Source organism: Phaseolus vulgaris, chromosome 7, assembly GCF_000499845.2.
Source record: "Phaseolus vulgaris cultivar G19833 chromosome 7, P. vulgaris v2.0, whole genome shotgun sequence".
NCBI lineage: Eukaryota > Viridiplantae > Streptophyta > Magnoliopsida > Fabales > Fabaceae > Phaseolus > Phaseolus vulgaris.
Genome location: NC_023753.2, coordinates 12,463,013 through 12,485,328, shown reverse-complemented (window position 1 = coordinate 12,485,328; position 22,316 = coordinate 12,463,013). Strand labels below are relative to the sequence as shown.

The 22,316-nt window shown below is 43.1% G+C and overlaps 1 protein-coding gene across 1 annotated transcript; it reads right to left on the bottom strand.

Annotated features, from left to right (window-relative positions):
* Positions 1 to 11,866: 11,866 nt before the first annotated feature.
* On the bottom strand, positions 11,867 to 12,992 carry LOC137829055 (uncharacterized). Its single transcript, XM_068635850.1, has 2 exons — positions 12,417 to 12,992; positions 11,867 to 11,878 (listed from the first exon to the last, which is right to left on the bottom strand). Exons 1-2 carry the CDS (start codon positions 12,990 to 12,992, stop codon positions 11,867 to 11,869), a joined length of 588 nt encoding a protein of 195 aa, XP_068491951.1.
* Between the last annotated feature and the right edge of the window lie 9,324 nt (positions 12,993 to 22,316).

Below are 22,316 nucleotides of genomic sequence, written 5' to 3'. Positions count from 1 at the left end.
CTTCTTGGACAGACATAGGAACAACAGAGTGGTGACTAACTTCAGTATGAAAAGTTTTTGGTTTGAAGATACCTGCTTTTGATCGTGTGGTCATGGGATGATGATTAACGGGTTCATTGTTAGGGGACAAAGATTGCACAGGCAGAGGCGAAGTATTAGAATGTGTAAATATAGAAGGGTCAAAGGGAGTAGAAGGATGAGACGTTGAATTATCAACAGGATCAACAAGCACAATGAGAGGAGAAACGGGAGATGCTAAAATAGGGGCATCAGTAGCAGAAGTGTGAAAACGATATTCAGGCATATTATAGGGAAATAAATCTTCATGGAAAACAACATGACAAGAGATGTATACTTTACCACTAGGTGAGAGGCAAATGTAGCCCCTGTTTTAAGCGCTGTAACCAAGAAAGAGACAACATGTAGACTTGAAATCAAGTCTGTGTTGATTATAAGGTCTCAGTAATGGATAGCATGCACAACCAAAAGTTTTTAACGTGCGATAATCAGGTTCAATGTTAAATAGTGATGCATGTGGTGTTTTATTTGACAGAACAGGAGTAGGCAGAATATTTATGATATGCACAGTAGTAGTGAAAGCTTCACCCCAGAATTTAATGGGGAGAGATGCAGCAACAAGAAGGGTTAGCCCCATATCAGTGATGTGCCTGTGCTTACGTTCGATAGAACCATTTTGTTCATGTGTGTGAGGACAAGTAAAGCGATGAAGGATTCCAAATTTTTGAGTGAAAGGTTTAAAACAAATGAATTCTTTTGCATTATCGGATTGAATAACACAAAGTTTAAAGCCTGTTTGATTTTCAGCAAACTGTTTAAAGCAAATAAGCATATCTAAAGCTTGAGACTTTTGATGCAACAAAAACAACCACGTATATCTGGTAGTAGCATCTAAAAACGACATATAGTATTTTGCACCATTAGATGCGCACACGGGGGCAGGACCCCAAATGTCAATGAAAACAAGCTGTAAAGGGTGTGTGTAATGTGTATCAGATTTATGAAAAGGAAGTTGATGGTGCTTCCCGCGAATACAAGGATCACATAAATGATTGTTTGACTTAAAAGAAATGTTGCAGGTATTCAATATACGTTTAACAATAGACATATTACAGTGACCAAGCCTGTTGTGCCATAGTTGTAATTGCGGAATAGAAGGTTTGTAAGAAGCAGAGTTAGCAGTGTAGTGATTGGAATCAGAGGGTGATGGTGGGAACACATACAGGCCATCTTTAAGAACTCCTTAAAGTAAAATCTGATGAGTGGCCTGATTTTTAACATAGCAAACGTTAGGGAAAAACTCAAAATAGACATGGTTATCCTTGGCAAACTGAGCAACACTTATGAGATTTTTAGTTATAGCAGGAACATGAAGCAAGTTATTAAGAGTAAAAGTAGTGTGCGTATGTGGAGAAGTATAAACAGCAGAGCCAGTGTGTAAGATGTGCGTACCTTGACCATTACCTAGTTTAAGATCATCTGGGCCATGGTAGGGTTGTTTCTGTGAGAAAATCTTTGAGTCTTTTGTGACGTGGTGGGTGTCACCAGTATCAGGGTACCATAGGGGGTCGTCAATGGTAGAAGGAGCACCAAGAATGGATGGAGTGGAATCTTAGTCAAAAGAAGGTGCATACTGTGAGACGTTGGCATGAAAGTGATGTGTAGCAGGTGGTTCATAACGGTGCCAGCAAGTGTCTGCAGTATGACCTAGTTTATGACAAATCTGACAGGATAACTTGATAGAAGTCCAGGGAGAGGGTTGAGGTGAGGAAGGACGAGTGTGCGAACTAGAAAAGCTAGGTCCAGAAGAATTTGTAGAGCGGCCTCCACGCGGAGTATGGAATGGAACTTCTTTTTATTTTGAGTTTTGAATTGCCAAGGAGTAGGAGTAGAGACAGTATTTACCTGAAGAAGAGTATCATGCGATAGTTTGTGTTTATCAAAGCGTGCTTCTTGAGCCAGCAAGAGTGCTTCTAGATCGTCAACACTGTACGGGTCACTGCGGGAAAGAACAGACGTGATGAACCCATCAAAATCCGCAGATAGACCATTAAGAATGACATCAATGTGATCGACAGTCGATAGCGGAGAACCCACTGCAACTAGAGAATCATCAACTTTCTTGATGTCATTGAGATACGCAGAGATGGATCTGTCGTTCTTGGGCGTCTTTAGAAGCATTCGAAACTTCTTGACCATGGCACGAGTGTGGGAAGCGTAGTGAGTGAGAATACGATGCCAGATCTGTGTGGAGGTTTCTAGACCCACCATTTTTGTCAGAAGCGGAGAAGTCATGGCAGCGAGAAGCCATGCAACGATCAACTGATCTTGTTTGTGGTAAGAGCGAAACGTTGGATTTTCCGTAAGTGGGGTTTCGGAAGTTTGTAGGAACTCCGATGGAGTATGATTGTTATCCAGAAAATGCATGAGATCAAGACCGCGCAAGGTGGCGAGGACTTGTTGCTTCCATATGAGGAAGTTCTCATCATTTAATTTGAGAGAGAAAGGGGTATTGAACTGATGAGCCGGGAGAGACGTAGCCACAACAAAGGTGGTCCGGACAGAGGTTGAAGAAGACGAGGAAGAGGAAGAGGAAGAGGCCATGGAGAAAAAAAAAATTGGCTCAGGATACCACATTACGAAATGGACTTTAAGCCTAACTCAACCCCTTAAAACCGGCTCAATGAGGTGAGGTTTGCACCCACTTATATACTATGAAAGGCTCTAATCTCTAATCTATGTGGGATCTCCAACACACCCCCCTCACGCCGAGACTGCCAACTCGTGCGTGGGACTATATATTATGGGTGGTCCGATAGCGGCCCGATAGCGGGTGGCACGATAGGCCCAACACAAACATTCGCTAGGATAGGCTCGAAAATGACTCTGATACCATATTAGAATAACAAAAAGAGAAAGAAAATCTTATTGATGAAACAACAAGAAGGAGTTATAAACAGAGTGAGAAGAATGGAGGTGGAGAGAAACAGTAAACCGTTAGAACAACTAACAGTTGTAACTAATGGTCTAATAACGCGTGGCTGAAGTAATGTTTACACGAAATGTCATCATGTATAAGCATACTTACCAACACCTACAATAGTGACTGCTAATGGTGTTTGAAAATATTACTATATTAACATTGGTTAAAAATCTGGTGTTTTTTTAAAGGTATCACGTGTTACCTTATTTCAAATCCTGTTGCAAGTTCAACACATAAATAGTGGCAACTAACATGGTTATAGAACCGAATGTTATTATGAATAGAAAGATAAATGTCTTTTCGGATTCGAATTTAAGAAAAAGAAAAAAAACGAAAACAACTAAAATAAAAAAGAATAATTCAAAATTATATGAAAGATTTCGTTGCAATTTAATTCAATCTAGTACAAAAAAAGATAGCACAAAAAGAATACATGGATCTGGAACTAGATTTCGTTAAAATGTTCAATTCACACAATCAAAATATAATATAATGTAAAATATTTTCTATATTTAAATTCTATATCCTAATCTTATGTTTTCATTCATCATCTTCGAAATCAACGTCATTCAGATCATATTCTTCCTCTAATATAACATTTTCTTGGAGTTTATTTTCATCCTCTACCTCCACATCTTAAACCATATCTTCAATCTCATTATCATTTGCGATTATGGTGGATTTTCCCTTTCTATCAACCTTAGTAGTTAAATTTCATGAACCTCTCTTCCTTTTGTTGCTTGAAGTCCTCTCTTTAAGAGTAAAATATTCATGTATATCCATCCATGAAACATCATTTGGTAGGCAAAGATCTTCCTTTTCAGTAATCCATTCATCATCTGATTCCATATCAGATAAACATATAAGATCATAAGTATCCATTTTTTCCTCTCTAACCTTTTGTCCTCATCTTAAGTTGAAAGTTATACTTAACAAAGACAAGAGCATTTAAATTTTGTTCTTCTAAGCAATTTCTTCTTTTAGTATGCACTTGATCAAATATGTTCCAATTTCTTTTGCACCCAATAACACTACAAGTTAGACTTAAAAATCTTATTGCTAGATTTCGTAGCTCTTTCTTTACCCTCTCCGCATAACTTTCCCACCAATAATTTCGAACAAAAAGCTAACATTAATAAATCTGATCTAAATTTTTTGGCTTTTTATAAAACTATTTATGATTAATAAAATGTTTTACCATGATTATACCGACCAGGTCATTGGTTGTGATGACGTGTCTGGCATGTGACCATGTGGGGCGTGCTCAGCAGAACACGTGGACAAGGGAGAGATGAATGGTTCGGGAGTGAGTATAGTCGCCGACCCATGGAAGCGGCGTGCTGCAATGAACATAGCCGGTTGTCGTCGGGTTTGTATGACGTCGACGTGTTAGACAATGGGAGATCGGGTGGTCAGACGTGAGGCGACCTAGTTAAACTTAGTTAACTGTTGGAGGCTCAGAAGAGTAGTTTCCAGCGAGTGATTCCAGTGAGATGGTTGTTACACCAGCGAAGGGAACGAAGGTTGAGTAAGCTGGGGGGAACACCTTGCTCATCGGCGACGGGACTCCCAGAGTGGACATTCGTTGGTGGCAAGGCTTCCCCAGCTAGAACGTGTATGGCGTAGCAAGAGGAAGGGTGACACTCACGACAAGCGATATCACAAAGGTGATGCACTTTGTTGCATCCGGTACTCGCCTTGTCATGTGGTGTTTCACAGCGTAGTACGTGCCAAATGACTCTTTGAATAAGAGACTTAGCCGCGCGGCTGGTTACTACACAGAAATAACGCTCAAGTTACCCCAACCCAGATGACGCCACGTGTAGGGTTGGATGTAATATGGAAATGACGCTCGAGTTGCCTTAGCTCAGATGATGACATGTGTAGGGCTGGGTACCACCTGCTACCCCAGTCCAGATGGTGACACGTGCAGGGTTGGATGCGAGCCACGCGTCCAAAGCGTAACTGCCTGGAGAGAGAAAAAACCTAGCTATAAAGGTAAACTTAACAGAATTTGCAGAGGTACGTTTTTCATTATGGCTCATTGCTAGGGTTGTGTGCACTTTAGTATGGTTCTACAGAGTATATTTTTCTCTCAATTTTTGGGTGTTCTTGTCACTGACTTGAGCGTCGGAGCGTCACCGGCCGCAGAGGCGCCACCTTGTGTTTTTCAGGTTCTCAGAGAGGCTATCTGTGGTGTGGACTTGAAGGGCACATGGTGCCAAGCTGGTGAGGGAGAACGTGACGAGGCAACGCTCTTGCGCTAGGTCAACCGGCAGGAACATCTGGCGCCCACCGTGGGGCTGTATAAAAGGTGATTCCCAACCACAGTTCGAGTTTGTTAAAGTTTTGGTGTTTTCTGTTCGGCTGCTTGCTGTCGCAGTCAGTTTTCGAAGTTCTCACCGTTCGTTTGGAGTTTCTTTGAGTTGTTGAGTTTGTTGAGGAAGGATGAAGACAACGCGGTCCAGTTTAGTCGCGCCGTCGATAGATGAGGATGTTGTGTCCATGACGCAGGTGATGGATATGATTAAGAAGCTGTAGGAGAACGTAGCAGCGTCGCGTTCTGAGCAAGAAAGAATGCACGAGGCGCTGGTGGCCTCACAAGCTAGGAATGAAGAGCTCCACAGGATCAACGAGGAGCTGCGTAAAACTCTTCATGAACGGGAGGAGCATGCGGTTGGGGACAGATTTGCGCCCCCATCCCCACCGCGCAGCTTTCCCATGCCATTTTCTCAAGAGATCATGGACTCAGTGGTCCCTGCTAATACGATGGCGGTGAAGGCGTCTTTCACCGGAGTGGAGGACCCTAAGGCTCATCTCAAGGCGTTTCACACTCAGATGATGCTCTCGGGGGGTCGGACGCGGTCTATTGTAAGGTGTTCATGAGCACTCTTAGTGGAACAGCGCTAGACTGGTTCGTCAGTTTACCTACTGGCCATATTACCACGTTCCAGCAGTTTTCCAAGATGTTTGTTGAGCAGTATATAGTCAACAAGGCACCACCGTTGGTGTCTTACGACCTGTTCGACGTGAACAGATTCGGAGCTCAGATAGTCCGCTTGCCAGGTAAAGATGAGGAAATGTTTGTACATGCCTTCAAGAAGGGTGTGTTGCTCGGACCCTTTAGTGAATCGCTTATCAGGAGTCACCCTGCCACGTTTGCTGAAATCCGGCGACGTGCCGTGGCTCACATCGCCGCTGAAAGCAAAGTCTCCGAGAAAATGGGAAACGTGGCCCCAGCTAAGCCGCGCGCCCAGACAAGGGTCCAGTCCCAGACAAAAGATGCGTCATCCTTATGACCTTAAGAAGAATAAGGGGAAGAGGCCGGGGTGGCCCAGAGAGACTAATCGCCTGCCAAGGTATGAGTTCGTGATGGGGTTGGCCGATCTGATCGCCATCCCGAATATTGCTGCCAGGCTCAAGGTGCCTGAGAAGACAACAGAAAAGGTTTTGGGTCCAAAACCAGACGCGTGGTGTGAGTTCCACAAGAGCTTTGGCCACTCTATCAACTCGTGTTTGGCTTTGGGATACCAACTCGCCGAGTTGGTCAAGTGTGGGTTCTTGAAAGATTACTTGCTGGAGAAGAAAGCGGGCCAATCGACAGGTTCCCAACCGGCGGGCAACGAGGGACAACAGCACGAGGTGCCCATTTACGGTGAGATCCACACCATAGCCGGTGGGTTCTCAAGTGGAGGGTGTACTGCATCGCATCGCAAGAAGTACGCAAGGTCGGTGATGTCGGTGGAAGTTTTTGAGGATCACTCACCTGACGTGGACATCACGTTCACCAAAGGAGACCTTAGGGACGTTATGCCTCACGACAACGACCCTATTGTGATCTCGCTCGTCACGGCGGGAAGGACTGTCCACCGGGTGTTGGTGGATCAAGGAAGCTCGATAGATGTGATGTTTTGGCCGACTTTTGAAAAGTTACAGCTATCCCCCGACCAACTGAGGCTATATGGGGGCTGCTTGTACGGTTTTGCCAGTGATCAAGTGGAGGTCAGGGGATACATTGAGCTAAGGACGACGTTCACATATGGCTTAGCCTCACGAACAGAGAAGATCAGGTATCTTGTCGTGAACGCTCCGTCGGCATACAACATCCTGTTGGGAAGGCCAACACTCAACAGGACAGGAGCCGTGCCTTCAACAAGGCACATGAAAGTCAAGCTACCATCAATGGAAGGGCTGATCATCACCATCTGTTCTGACCAAAAGGAGGAGAAGAAGTGCTATGAAAACAGCCTCAAGAACAAGAGATCTATATGTCACGTAACCACAATGCCGCCCCATGGCGTGCAGCCTGAGCGGGAAAACCGGCGAGTTGCGGGTACAACGTTGGTGGTGGCCGCCGAGGGCGATGTGCAAATGGAAGATATCGAGGCGAGGTCTGAGAGCACCGCCCGAGTAGAGGAAGGGAGGAACTGTTTGGAGACCGCTGGGAGACAGGTATCGCGAGGGCGCTGATCGCCAGCGAGAAGAAGCCTAAGCCGGTGGAGGAATGGCTTGAGAAGAAGATCAACGACAGGACGTTTAAACTGGGGAAAACCTTAGATAGCGAGACACAGGACCGAATCGCCAGGGTGATAAGTAGACACCTGGACGCATTTGCGTGGTCTGCTTCAAACATGCCGGGAATCGATCCCGATTTCTTGTGCCATCGTTTAGTAATGGATCCCCAAGTCAGGCCCATCCGTCAGAGAAGGAGAAAGTTCAAGGAGGAAAAGAGGCAGGCGATCAAAGACGAAACGCAGAAACTCCTTGCAGCAGGCCACATCAGGGAGATCCAATACCCAGAATGGCTCGCCAATGTTGTTCTGGTCAAGAAGAGTAGCGGGAAATGGCGGATGTGTGTTGACTTCACAGATCTGAATAAGGCCTGTCCAAAGGATTCTTATCCTTTGCCAAGTATAAACGCCCTGGTAGACAGCGCATCAGGGTGCAAGTTGCTCAGCTTTTTGGATGCCTTCTCAGGATACAATCAAATCAAAATGCACTCCATGGATGAAGAAAAGACCGCTTTCATGACGGAAAGGTCATGCTATTGCTACAAGGTGATGCCCTTCGGGTTGAAGAATGCGGGAGCCACGTACCAAAGGCTGATGGACAAGGTGCTCGCCCCTATGCTCGGGAGGAATGTACAGGCATATGTTGACGACATGGTCGTAACATCCCTGGAAAAGAGCAGGCACGTTGCCGATCTAGAAGAGTTGTTCGTTACGATAGCTAGGTACAAACTGAAACTGAATCCTGAGAAGTGTATTTTCGGTGTGGAGACAGGGAAATTTCTAGGATTTCTCTTGTAGGAGAGGGGAATCGAGGCCAACCCCGACAAATGTGCCGCCATTTTGGCGATGAGGAGCCCTGCCACTGTGAAGGAGGTGCAGCAGCTCACGGGACGGATGGTCGCGCTGTCCCGATTCGTATCCGCCAGTGGAGAGAAGGGCCATCCATACTTCCAGTGCTTGAAGAGGAATAACAGGTTTTTCTGGACGAGGGAGTGTGAAGAAGCTTTTATGAAGCTCAAAGAATACTTGGCGAGCCTGCCAGTTCTATGCAAACCCCAAGCGATAACGCCCCTCAGGCTGTATTTTGCCATAACGGAGAGGGCAATAAGCGTGGTGCTCGTACAGTATCAAGATCAGGTCCAGAAACCCATCTATTTTGTTAGCAAGGTGTTGCAAGGCCCAGAAGTGAGGTATCAGGCCTTAGAGAAGGCGACACTGGCAGTTGTATTTTCGGCGAGGAGGCTGCGCCATTACTTCCAGAGCTTTATAGTGTTGGTGATGACTGACTTGCCCATCCAGAAGATTTTGAAGAAACCAGATGTAGCTGGGAGGATGGTGAAGTGGACGGTGGAGTTGTCGGAATTCGACATCAAGTATGAGCCCCGGGGACCGATCAAGGGGCAAATCTTCGCTGATTTCGTGGTCGAGCTATCTTCTGAAACAGCGCAAGATGCTGAGGATGATTTTCGTTGGGTACTCTCGGTGGATGGGTCGTCCAACCAGCTGGGTAGCGAGGCTGGGGTTATTTTGGAAGGACCCAACGGTGTGTTGATAGAGCAGTCCCTGAGGTTCGCTTTTAAGGCAAGCAACAATCAAGCGGAGTATGAGGCTTTGATCGCCGGTATTCTTTTGGCAAAGGAGATGGGGGCAAAGGTGCTGATGGCCAAGAGTGATTCGCTGTTGGTCACGGGGCAGGTGACCGGCGAGTTCCAAGCCAAAGATTCGCAAATGGCGGCTTACCAGCAGTACGTGCAAGAGTTAAGGAGATCCTTTGTTTTGTTTAAAGTAGTGCACGTGCCAAGAGAGCAGAATGCCCGAGCTGACTTGCTAGCCAAGCTCGCCAGTTCGGGCAAGGGGGGCAGACAGAGGACCGTTATTCAAGAAACTTTGAAGACACCTCGAGCATTCGTGGCAGATCACCAGGTTCTTCATGTTTGCAGGTCGATGGAAAGGACGGCGAGGAGCCATAGATCTTTAACACAGGAGACTTTGAGGATGCCGAGGGTCAGAGCGCGCCCAGCGGAAGAGGTAAAAACGATGCAAGTCTGCGCTATCCACGAACCAGATACATGGGTAACGCCATACCAGCGCTACTTGGCAGATGGCGTGCTCCCTATGGACTCAACAGAGGCCAGAAAGATAAAGAAGAGCTCCAGCAAGTTTACCCTCATCGATGGCGAGCTGTATAGGTTCGGATTTACACACCCTCTTCTTGTATGTGTACACGGAGAGAAGTGCACGAGAATTATGGCCGAGCTCCACGAAGGGATTTGTGGAAGCCACATCGGGGGTCGAGCTCTGGCAACAAGGACTGTCCGCGCAGGATATTACTGGCCCAATGAAGGAAGATTGCAAGAGGTATGGCCAGCGTTGCAAGCAATGCCAGCAGCACGCCGATTGGCACAAGGCGCCCCCAGAAGAGTTAAAGTCAATCTACATCCCCTGGTCGTTCCACATGTGGGGAATCGACATCCTGGGGCCCTTCCCGTTGGCGATCAGGCAAATGAAGTATTTGGTTGTGGCGATCGAGTACTTCACGAAGTGGATTGAGGCAGAACCAGTAGCCCAGATCACCGCGCACAAAATCCAGAGTTTCGTGTGGAAGAATATTGTGTGTCGTTTTGGTGTGCCCAAGCGTTTAGTGTCAGATAATTGGACTCAGTTCGCAAGTCACCTGTTGAAGAAGCTGTGCGAGGACATCGGGACACAACAGGTGTTTGCTTCTGTGGAGCACCTGCAAACGAATGGGCAAGTGGAGTCCGCTAATCGGGTCCTGCTGAGAGGCTTGAAGAGGAGGTTGGAAAAGGCCAAGGGGTCTTGGGCTGAAGAGGTTCCCCGCATAGTGTGGGCATATCATACCACTGAGCAATAGGGAACCCATGAAACCCCGTTTAGCTTAGTGTATGGATAAGATGCGATGATTCCAGTCGAAATCCAAGAAAGCTCGCCAAGATTCCAGAATTTCGTGGCGGAAGACTCGAACGAAGAAAGGAGAATGAATTTGGATTTGCTGGATGAGGTCAGGGAGGAAGCGCGGGTGAAGGCTGAGGCGGTGAAGAGAAGAGTTGAGCGTAAGTACAACTCCAGAATAAGACCGAGACAATTCAGAGATGGTGACCTGGTGATGAGGAAGGCTCACCAGTACGAGATGGAGAACAAATTGTCGCCCAAGTGGACAGGACCGTTCAGAATAACCGAAGCACTCGGGAACGGCGCCTACCGCTTGGAGTCGCTGGAAGGAGGGGCGATTCCTCGCACTTGGAACGCCACCCATCTCAAGTTTTATTACAGTTAAGGCATTGTAAGTAGTAATTAACTCGAACAAGCTTAAGATGTTTCAGTTTAAACAATTTTTCAAGGGGGCACTCTTTTTTCCTAAGGAGGGTTTTAATGAGGCCACCCAATAAAGAAGGTTTCGAAGTTTATCGAAATTTCCCAGTTATTAAGTTTGCATGCTCATCATTTTTTAAGTTTTCACAAAGGGACTTTATCGCCCTTGTGTAGTTTTAAACAATGGTAAATCCAAGTCGCATGCATCCAGTACAAAGTTTTCAAAGTATGAAGTTTTAAGTCCTCACCGCCCCCCGGCGATCGGAGGCACAAGTATAAAACTTTCTTATCGCCATCTGGCGAGAAAGAGACCAAAAAGACCTCCTTGCCTCGAGTGAGTGTAGGCGAGAAAGAGATCAAAAAGACCTCCTCGCCTTGAGCGAGTGTAGGCGAGAAAAGATTAAAGTCCTCCTCGCCCTGAGCGAGTACAGGCAAGAGCAGATCACAAGACCTCTTTGCGTAAGCAAATTGAGGCAAGTTGAAAGCCCTCAATGCACCCAAGGGGGGAGGAGATGTAACCCCTGGGCAAGTCGAGGCATCAGGAAAAGTCCTTCTCACCCCCGAGTGAGTTCAGGCAAGATGAAGCCGAAAAGTCAGGGGTGTTAATAATATTAAGTATGGGAAAGGAGAGTTGGAGAAAAACTCCTTTCCCCTTGAGTGAAACATCAATATTGACCTAGTAAGACCAGTTAAATCGGAAGTTAAAGGGTGGTTGGGGAAGGTTCGCAGAGGACACCTCACCACCTAAATCATTGTTCTAAAACTCAGGGAGGTAGAGAAGGATCCGAAAGGCGGCTCTACCCCAGATGAGGGAACAATGATTTAAGTTATCTCAGGTTAAAAACTCGGGAAGGTTGGGGGGAGATCCGGAGGGCAGCTCTCCTTCTAGATGAGCAAAGATGAAGTCATGTGATGGCCCCGCAGGGGACATTTTCAGTTAAAGAAAAACGGCATCGCCAAAAGCCCATGGCTTGGGACTGAAATGGAAAGAGCATTACACGGCGAGAGCCAGATCAACGAAGTTTCAGGCGATAACCTAGAAATACACATGTCACTTGGCAAATCAGGCAAGCGAAATTTCAGATACTAAGAATGACCCACGCCTACTGCCCAGTAAGTAATTTCGCGTCAAATGTTATTGCTATAGACTAACCGTTTGTTCAAAGTTAAGCTAATTTCCAGAGAATTAAGCGTCAGTTTGTGCTAAGTTAATTGGGTTGAGTAAAAACCAACCAGTTATCAGGTGGTCGCACAAAAGATAAAGCTAGAGTCACGCGTATTCATGCATATCAAAACAATTTGAGCAGAATGAAAATTATTACATATAAATCAAAGTTAAGTACAAGAGGTTCCAAAGTGATAAAATTGAAGTGGCAGATGGGAGCAGTTAAGTTGGAGGCATATAATCTTGCCATCCACCACTTCGTTGTACACTGAAAACTCAGAGAGGTCGAGATAAGGGAATTTGCAAGCAAACTGCTCCAAAGCTGCTCCAAAGCCGGAAGTAAGAACTTGGGCGGCCTCAAGCTGAACCTCGTCGATCTTTGCCTTGAACCGTTGTTCTCTTCACGAACCTGGGTGATTTCAAGTTGAAGCTCGTCGATCTTCTCCTTGAACCTGTCGTTCTCTCCGCGAACCCGGGTGATTTCAAGCTCAAGCTCGTCGGCTTTCTGCGTGAACCCGCTGTTCTCTTCACGAACCCGGGCAAGCTCGGTAGCCGTCTCACTCAATTCTTTGGCTGCCTTATCCCGATCTTGCTCAACTTTGCCCAGAAGAGTTTCCCGTTCGGTCGACCTTTTCTCCAGTTTGGACATTTTATCTGCGTCGGACCTTCGGGCCTCCTCCAGCTCTACGATTCGCTTCCTCATAGGAACGATTTTACTCTCCAACTCAACGGCGTCCTGAAGCTTGTCGTGCAGTTTTTTGCGCAATTCCTTCTTGTCATTACGCAAGCTTCGGAGCTCTTCGTTGAGAGCGTTTTCGATCCGCGAGAACTCTAAGCCTTGCATCATCATGTCGCATTTGACTTTCTCGGCTTCGGCTCTCGCGGTGCTTGCCACCTCCTGGTGGATGCGGCAATCGAGCTCAAGTTTGTCCAAGGAGCCTTTTAGCCCTTCGCCGACAATTTGAGGAAGGCATTCGTCGGCCATGGTGTGTAGGCGCATGTTGAAAGATTTCAAGGCTTCTTGGAGGGGAGTTGGAAGGCCCGGTGTTGGAGGAGGAGGTAGGGGTTGATGCTCACCACCACCCTCGCAAGGTTGGATGGCGAGGGGAGCCTCGAGGCGTGGTGGTGAGGCTGGTAGTTCTGTTGCAGCTTGGGAGGAAGCTTGTGTATCAGCAAGCTGTTCAGGCGCAACTTCAGCAGCCGAGGTGTTGGAGGTGAGAACGTCCCCAGCGGACTCGAAGGGTGTGGAGGCACTGGGGGATTCTCGATGTAGTCGGGAGGGGCGACCTCAGCTGCCAGTGGCTCAGTTGTAACTCCCCTTTTCCTTTTGCAAATCAGCCCGTCCTCGGTGCTTTCGTCCGCTTCCTCGTCGGATACAACCCTTGGGGGCTTTCCTCTTAGCCCTTTTGGGTGGCAGTTTCTTTCGCTCAGCGGCGGGGAGAGCAACAGCATTGGACGGGCCAACTGGTGGAGACTGGCCTTGGGCAACGACGATCTCCGCGACAGAGTTTGGGACGGTTTGGGAGCCCGCCGCAAGATTATGGAGTTTGGCTATTGAGCGTAGCTCAGCCATCCTATCCTTCCCCAGCATCATATCTGCATAAAGGAGCCAACAGTTACCAATCAGCACAAAAATTCGACAGTTAATAATGCATAGGAGGATAAGTAGCATAAGTCAATGCTTGGAAGAAGTTAAAACCACACGCAAATTGGAACAACAACATCAAAGTAAGGACAGGGTGATGAAAGTTTGAACTAGGGGGACTTAAAGGCTTAAGGACAAACTTATGTGAACATCCAGTTGGCCTTCGAGAAACTCGTAGGCGATGATGGAGGAAGTGGGCAGGGTCACGTTGGAAGAGGCAACTCCTTTCCAGAAGTTGCATAGATATCTGTCGAGCTCTCCCATTTTTTCTGGTTCCCTGGCCTTCCTGAAGCTCGACTCCTTCTTTCCCTTGTTCACCCAATACAAGGGAAACCCGTCGAGGAGGGAAGGATCTCGGTCGTTGCAGCGAACGCGAACGAATTTCCCCTTCCAGTCTTTATAAGATTGCTGGAAGATGGATAGGATGGATCTCCCGGCGACCCATAGACGATCGCCCAGGTTCTTGGCCTCGAACAGGTAGAGGAACACGTCCACTGAAGCCGGATGTATTTCAGCACACCTTGCACTCCAAGAAACCCTATCAAGGAGTGACTAACACTTACACCTTTACAAACCAATTAAAGGAAAGATAACACCTGAAAAGAAGATGCAAGAACTCAAAACCAGTAGTTCAATTTGCTGCAGAACTGCACCAACACCTTCACCAAGATCAAAGGTTTCCTAGAACAAGCACACTTGAAAATCCCTTTGGAAAACCTTTCAAAAATTCTTTTCAATCCTTCTTCTCACATAGAAAGTGTTTGATCTCTGTCAAAAACGTAATTGCTCAGCATCCTTTCATGTGAGAGAGACTTTTCTTTATATAGAAAACAGTTTCTAACTTCTTTTCAAAAAAACAGTTGAAAAGCTGTTATGAAAACAACAGATTCAGTTTTGAACTTAACAGATTTATTTTGTGAAAACTGCCAACTCAGCTAACTGAAATAACTGTCTGAGTTGTACCTTTGGTGCCCTAACTAACTTTCGAAAATCCTTTCAGCAGACCAAAGAATAAACCTGTTCTTTTACAGAGAAACAGATTTATTTTTATGCAGTATCCTGATTTTTGAAGAAACCTCTAGAAAGCTTTTGGAAAAACTTTTAATCACTTCATGTGTTTATTCTAGACTTGGTTAGGCATCTAGGATAGATCATGTAGCAAAAGGCAACCTTACACATACACAAGCCTACATACAAGATCATCTAAACCTATTACAAACTTCAAAACAAACTAGCTATTTTCTACATCAAACACATACTAAAACTAGGTAGAGAAGAGGCTTCATCCATCTTCAACAATCTCCCCTTTGCACAGCATAGTTTGATGATCACAATCCGTACTATACTAACTGCCAAAACCTGCACAGAATTTTTAGACATAAAAACAGAATTGAGCAGTTGTGAGTTTTGTGCTACCTCCATGTAGCTTGAGTCAGAACATCAACTTTTATGAGCTTTCTGTGAGTTGTTCTTCTCCCCCTTTGGATTCATCAAACAGAATAAAGCATGGGATAAAAACATACAAAACATAGACATTCATCTCAGTTCAAACTACAAAACCAGTATTGAGTTCTATTACAAACCAAAATAAAACCAACTAAAAACAGTAAAGAATAAAGACAAACAGATTAAACCCAAATTGTTCAACAACATATAAAAGATAAAGACTTAGAAATAGGATCACTTGTTGTTGTAGTAAAGCTCAGCTAGCTGCACTTGAACTCCTTCAAGTTGGTCATCCAAGTGTTGAAACCTGGCGTAAGTCATTTCATAATGTGCCTTCTATTCATATGTGAGTGTGTCCAGCCTGCTTAGTACTTGTCTTTCAAACATGGACAGAGGTTCAGCTCTGTACTCAGGTTCCTCATATGCAACCAGTGCATTTTGACTTGTAGCAGCAACATCTTCATGTCCAGCAGAGTGCACTGGTGATTCATCCATGTGCTGCACTCCATCAGCATTTTCTTCTTCTTCATTTGCTGGATCAGCTGCTTCATTTTCAGCTCTGTTTGCAGCATTCCTTCTAAATACCCAGCTGTCATCCTCCTTTTGAAACCCCATCTTCAAGAAAGTAGAGTTGTCTATTTCACTTGCTGCCTTAATGGTGTCATTTCTCTCATTTGTAGTGTCAACTTCAAAATAATCGATTAGCTTTGACACAAAAATAGAATATGGAAAACAATAGTCTGGTAGCCTTGTGGATTTGAGCATATGTTCCACCATTGTACTTACCCAATTTACCTTGAGTTGATTCATGATACAGTACAACAGAATCAAGTCCTCTTCATGGAGAGTAGCATGATTACTTCCTCTTGGAGTAAGCTGCCAAGCAATTATGTAGGCTATGAGTCTTGGAATTAATGTCAGATTTCCAGCATGAAATCTAGCTACTGGTTCAGCAGGATTTCTAACACAACTTCTGTAAAACTGCATCTTGTTGAATCCTTGAATTCCAGCAGTATTCCCTTTGCTAACCTTCATTCCAGAGTACTTGATTCCTCCCATATTGCTCCATATTTTCCTTGTAATTTTCAGCTTCACACCTTTCACATGGGAGACCAAATTTTTGCCATCTTGAACCAAGTTGTTGTAGAAAACTTTCACCAAGTCTGGATAGACATTTCCAGTCATTTCTAAGAAGTTCTTCAGCTTTTGATGTTTGAGCAAGGTTTTTGCTTCAGTCAGATTTTCTTCCCTCAACCAAGAGAATTCCAGCACTTTGGGCGCATTGACTTGCTTTCTGGTTGTCTCATGGATGAACCTAGTCATAGCTTCAGAATCTCCAGCAAACCATTTCTCCATAATGCCTTGGTTGCTGCTGGATTGCTCTTTGGGTTTCTTCTTTCTGTGTGATGAGGATGTCATGCTCAATCTGTTGTTACCTGCACCTGTTTATTAATATACAATTCCAGCTAGAAAAACAATTGCAGTTCATATTATCACTAAAAACAGAAATGAAACAAGTAGAGAAGCAGATTTGAACCTGGACAACTTATAGCATAGATGAGAAGGTGTGAGAGAAAAGCTGATTTGTGTTAGGTTTATATAGAGTCTTTAAATCAGATTTCAAAAGATCACAAATTTTAAAAGGAAATCAATTTAATCGGATTTCAGAAATTATTGATTAACAGAAAAATAAATTTGATATGCTTCAGATTTTATTCCTGTGGTGCAGCAGATTCAGGTGTTGATATGCGCAAGAATATATTGGAACCAGATTTTAATTTGATAAATAAAAAATGTTGCACTTACACACAATCCAATCAGTTAGGATACCCATAAGCTAATTGGCATAGACCTGCTGGTTAATAGCCGTAAAAGCAGTCAAGGATAAAGTGAGAGAGAGAGAGAAAAAGTAAATCTTTCTCTTTCCTAGTCACAGCTGTGATTCTGAAACAGGGAACAAAACATGTTAAACTATAAAATAACAGATTGAAATTTTTACTGCAGAGGACAATTTAAGCTAATGATACCCAATTCATTTAGAAGAAAATAAAAACCTGTCTTTAGCAAGAGGTTTAGTGAATAGATCAGCCAATTGAAATTCAGTGCCAATGAATTTTATATCACAAGTTCCATTAGTTATATGTTCTCTTAGAAAGTGATGTCTAATTTCAATGTGTTTAGTCTTTGAGTGCATGACAGGATTCTTAGACAGATTTATAGCACTAGTATTATCACAGTTTATAGGTATCTTGTTTAATAAAATTCCAAAATCACTTAGTTGCTGCCTTAGCCATAAGGTTTGAGCACAACAACTTCCAGCAGCTATGTATTCTGCCTCTGCTGTAGAGAGAGCAACACAAGCTTGTTTCTTGCAATGCCAAGAGATTAGGCTTGATCCAAGCATGTGACAAGTCCCACTTGTGCTTTTTCTGTCAACCTTACAACCTGCAAAGTCAGAGTCTGAAGAACCAGTTAAATTTAAAGATACATTGTTAGGATACCATAATCCAACATCCTTAGATCTTTGCAAGTATTTCAGAATTCTCTTTGCTGCATTGTAGTGTGATTCCTTTGGAGCAGATTGATATCTAGCACATAAGCACACAACAAACATAACGTCAGGCCTGCTGGCAGTTAAGTATAATAAGGAACCAATTAAACCCCTGTACTTAGTTTGATCCACTGATTTTCCTGCAGAATCTTGATCCAATTGGCAGCTTGTTGAAATAGGAGTGCTGATTGCTTTGCATTGATCCATATCAAACCTCTTAAGCATTTCCTTGCAGTATTTTTCTTGGCTTATGAAAATTCCATCCTTGAGTTGTTTAACTTGTAGTCCAAGGAAAAAGTTCATTTCTCCTAACATTGACATCTCAAACTCACTTTTCCTTGTTTTCACAAAGTCTTCACACATCTCTTCATTTGTGGATCCAAAGATAATATCATCTACATAGACTTGCACAAGTATAATGTCTTCTCTTTTCTTCTTTATAAAGAGAGTTTTATCAGAATTGCCACGGCTATATCCTTGAGAAAGCAGAAATTCACTTAGCCTTTCATACCATTGCCTAGGTGCTTGCTTCAATCCCTATAAGGCCTTCTTAAGCATGTACACATGTTCTGGATTTTTGTGATCTTCAAACCCTGGAGGCTGAGATACAAACACCTCTTAATTGATGTAACCATTTAGGAATGCACTCTTGACATCCATTTGAAACAGCTTGAAACCTTGTATGCTGGAAAATGCTAGAAGTAATCTGACAGCTTCAAGACGTGCTACTGGTGCATAGGTTTCACCAAAATCAATTCCCTCTTCTTGGTTATAACCTTTAGCAACCAGCTTTGCTTTATTTCTAGTGATAGCCCCATGTTCACCCATCTTGTTCCTGTACACCCACTTGGTTCCTATGATGTTCATCTCATGCTTTCTTGGAACCAAAGTCCACACTTCATTGTATTCAAACTGGTTCAGTTCTTCCTGCATTGCTGTTATCCAATTGTTGTCTTGCAGTGCTTCTTCCAGACTTTTAGGCTCAATCTGTGAAACAAAGGCCACTGTTCTGCAGAAATTATTGAGTGAATTCCTTGTTGAGACTCCTTTCTCAATTTTACCAATTACATTATCTAGTGTAAGATCTCTGGGTGTCTTCCATTCCTTAGGCAATCCTGCATTCACAGTAGATTCTTTGACAGAATTTTGATTAGTTGCATCAAGCTCAGTAGATTGATTCTTTTGCAAAATGGTTCTTAAATCATCCATACCAGGTTCATCCAAAACAGATTTGGGCATAGAAAAATTTGTTTCATCAAATACAACATGTATAAATTCTTCTACTGCAAGCAATCTTTTGTTATACACTCTATAAGCATGACCATTTATAGCATAACCAATATGTATTCCTTCATCTGATTTAGGATCAAATTTCCCCAGATTGTCTTTACCATTATTTAGAACAAAGCATTTGCAGCCAAAAACCCTAAGATGACTAATGCTAGGCTTCCTACCTTTATACAATTCATAGGGAGTTTTCTTAAGAATTGGTCTAATCAATGTTCTGTTAAGCACATAAGAAGCAGTGTATACAACATCAGCCCAAAAATATTTAGGTAAACCAGATTCATTTAGCATAGTCCTAGCTAACTCTTATAATGACCTATTCTTTCTTTCAACAACACCATTTTGTTAGGGTGTCCTAGGAGCAGAATAACTATGTATGATCCCATGTTTTTCACAATATCTATCAAACTTTGCATTTTGAAATTCTCCCCCATGATCACTACGAATATGTTTTATCCTATTTTCATTTTCATTATGCAGAACCTTAGCTAGTTTCTTAAAGGCTTTATATGCATCATTTTTAGAAGCAAGAAACAAAGTCCATGTATATCTTGAAAAGTCATCAACAATTACCAAAGCATAATAATTTCCAGCTAAGCTAGCAGTCCTAGATGGTCCAAACAAGTCCATATGCAAAACATCCAAAGCTTTATTTGTAGAAACCATATCTTTTGATTTAAAGGTAGTTCTAATATGTTTGCCCTTTACACAAGCATCACACAATCTTTTATTTTGAAATTTTTTGTTTGGTAAACCAGAAACAAGTTCCTTAGATTTTAGCTTATTCAATTGATTGTGTGAATATGAGCTAGCCTTCTATGCCACAGCCATGACTCATCACTTTTAGATAACAAACACTCATTTTCAGAACAGCTCTTTATAATATCTAAGAGATAGATGTTGTTTACCCTTTTTCTAGTGAACAACACCTTACCAGAAATTTCATTTGAAATTGTACAAGTGTTGGCTTCGAAATTGACCTTGTATCCCTTGTCACACAGCTGGCTAATGCTTAGAAGACTATGTTTTAGCCCTTCAACATACAGTACATTCTCAATAGTGGTTGAGTCTTTAGTACCAACATCTCCTCTTCCAAGAATTTTTCCTCTATTGTTGTCCCAATATGTGACATGCCCTTCAACTTCGAGTTTCAGATTTATGAACTGAGTCACATCACCAGTCATGTGCTTTGAGCAGCCACTGTCCAGGTACCACTGGTTTTTCCTGCTGTTTTTCTGCAACAAAACAGATTTAGCACATATGGTACCCCTTTAGTCTAGGGTCCAGCATGATTAATACCTTTCCTTAGGAAGCCATTTGGCCAATCCTTTAGGAACAAGGTACCTCCTAGCTTTACATGTTATAGATACATGACCAGACTTCATACAATAAAAACATGTTGCAGCATGCATTGTTTTTTAACAACTAAAAGAAGAAAAACCTGTTTTGGAAGGAACAAAGAAACTGGACAGCTTTTTCACATTACTTTTCATTCCAGGATTATATCCTAGACCATTTTTATTAAAAACAGCATTCTGTGAACCTAATAAGGTTTCAAGATTTTCTCTTCCTTTAGTGAAATTTGAAAGTGTTTTTAACAAATATTCAACTTGTTTTTCCAGCTTCTTACAATTATCACAGGTTTTAATTGATGCATGCAAACAAGTTAATTCAAGGCTAACCAATTCAGTTTTAGCTTTGTGTAATTCTTCTTCAAGAGCTTTGACCTTAGGTTCAAGTACCCTATTTACTCTATTCAATTTGTTGCAAATTATAGCCAACCTGTTTGCTTCATCATGTGTTTCCTTAAAGGCTATTAACAGCTGATCATAGTTTTCAAAATCAGTGGAAAAATCACTTACTGAATCAGAGTTGGATCCTTCATCATTCACCATGAAGCACAAATTTGCTTCTTCACTTTCAGTTGAGGAATTACTAGATGAGGATACATCATTTTCTTCCCATGAGATGTATGCTCTTCTACCTTTGCCTTTTTCAGTCTTCTTGCTTGCTGATTTTTCTTTATTTTGATTGTTTGGACAATCAGCTTTTATATGACCTGGTTTACCACATCCAAAGCACGTGTAATTGGAAGAATTTGAATCATTAGGTTTGGAGTACCTCTTTCTTTGCTGAGTTTTGTCACGGTTTTTCTTTCTAAGAAACCTGCTGAATTTTCTGGTGAGCAGACTCACAGTCTCATCATGTTCAGGATCAACTTCTTCCTCACTTGTATCATGTTCCATGATAGTTTTCAGAGCAATTCCTTTGGCCTTCTTCTCCACAGTTTCTTGTTCTTTCAATCTTTTCAGCTCTATTTCATGCTCTATCAGCTTTCCAAAAAGTGCAGCAGTGGACATCTTGGATAAATCTCTAGATTCTGAGATTTTTGTTACCTTAGGCTGCCAGCTTCTATCAAGGCATTTTAGCACCTTTATGTTAAGTTCTTCCTTGTCAAAGACTTTACCAAGGCCAGTGAGGTGGTTTACAATAAGTGTAAATCGTTTCTGCACATCTGCAATACTTTCTTCTGATTGCATTCTGAACAGCTCGTACTCCTGAATTAGTGAGTGCTTCCTTGCCCATTTCACATCATCAGTCCCTTCATGAGTTACCTCTAGTACCTCCCACATCTCCTTAGCTGAGTTACATTGAGAGACTCTAAAGAACTCACCCATATTCAGTGCAGAGGTGATGATATTCTTGGCTAAGGAGTCATATTGGGCCTTCTTCTTCTCGGTTTCACTCCATTCAGACCAAGGCTTCTTTATTGTTTCATCTTTGACAACCTGCATAGGTATAAAAGGTCCACTGACCACTGCATCCCAGATTCCCATGTCAATAGACTCCATAAAGATCTTCATCCTGATTTTCCAAAAAGCATAGTTAACACCACCAAACATAGGAGGTCTATTAATAGACGCACCTTCAGCAAAAGGCATTTTAAACTCAGACATCATGCATACACTTGAGCAAAATACAAGCCCTAGCTCTTGATACCAATTGTTGGGTCTATTAGTGTCTAAGTTCAAGAGGGAGGGGTGAATTGAGCTTATAAAATTTTCGCAAGTACAAACAATTTTCAGTATATCAGAGGCAAATGAACAGATTGTTTTTAAATGAAACAGATTGATTCTTCAGAGCAGTCTAGCAGAATTTGAATTAGTTCAAATTAAAATTGTAATCAACAGAGAGGTATAACAGAATCAGATTGGTTAGATTTTATGAGTTTGAAGAATACAGCTATGCCAAGAAATCAACCAAGTTCATTCAACACAAGGTTTTAAAGAGAATGAATCTTTCTCAGGTTTTAATGAGTAGACAATTTGTTTACAACCCAGTTAAGACTTCATATACAATTACCTTGTTCGTGATTAAAG

Excerpts from the sequence above, each read along its gene's own strand:
- LOC137829055 (XM_068635850.1), bottom strand. The coding sequence starts at position 12,992 with ATGGCCGACGAATGCCTTCCTCAAATTGTCGGCGAAGGGCTAAAAGGC.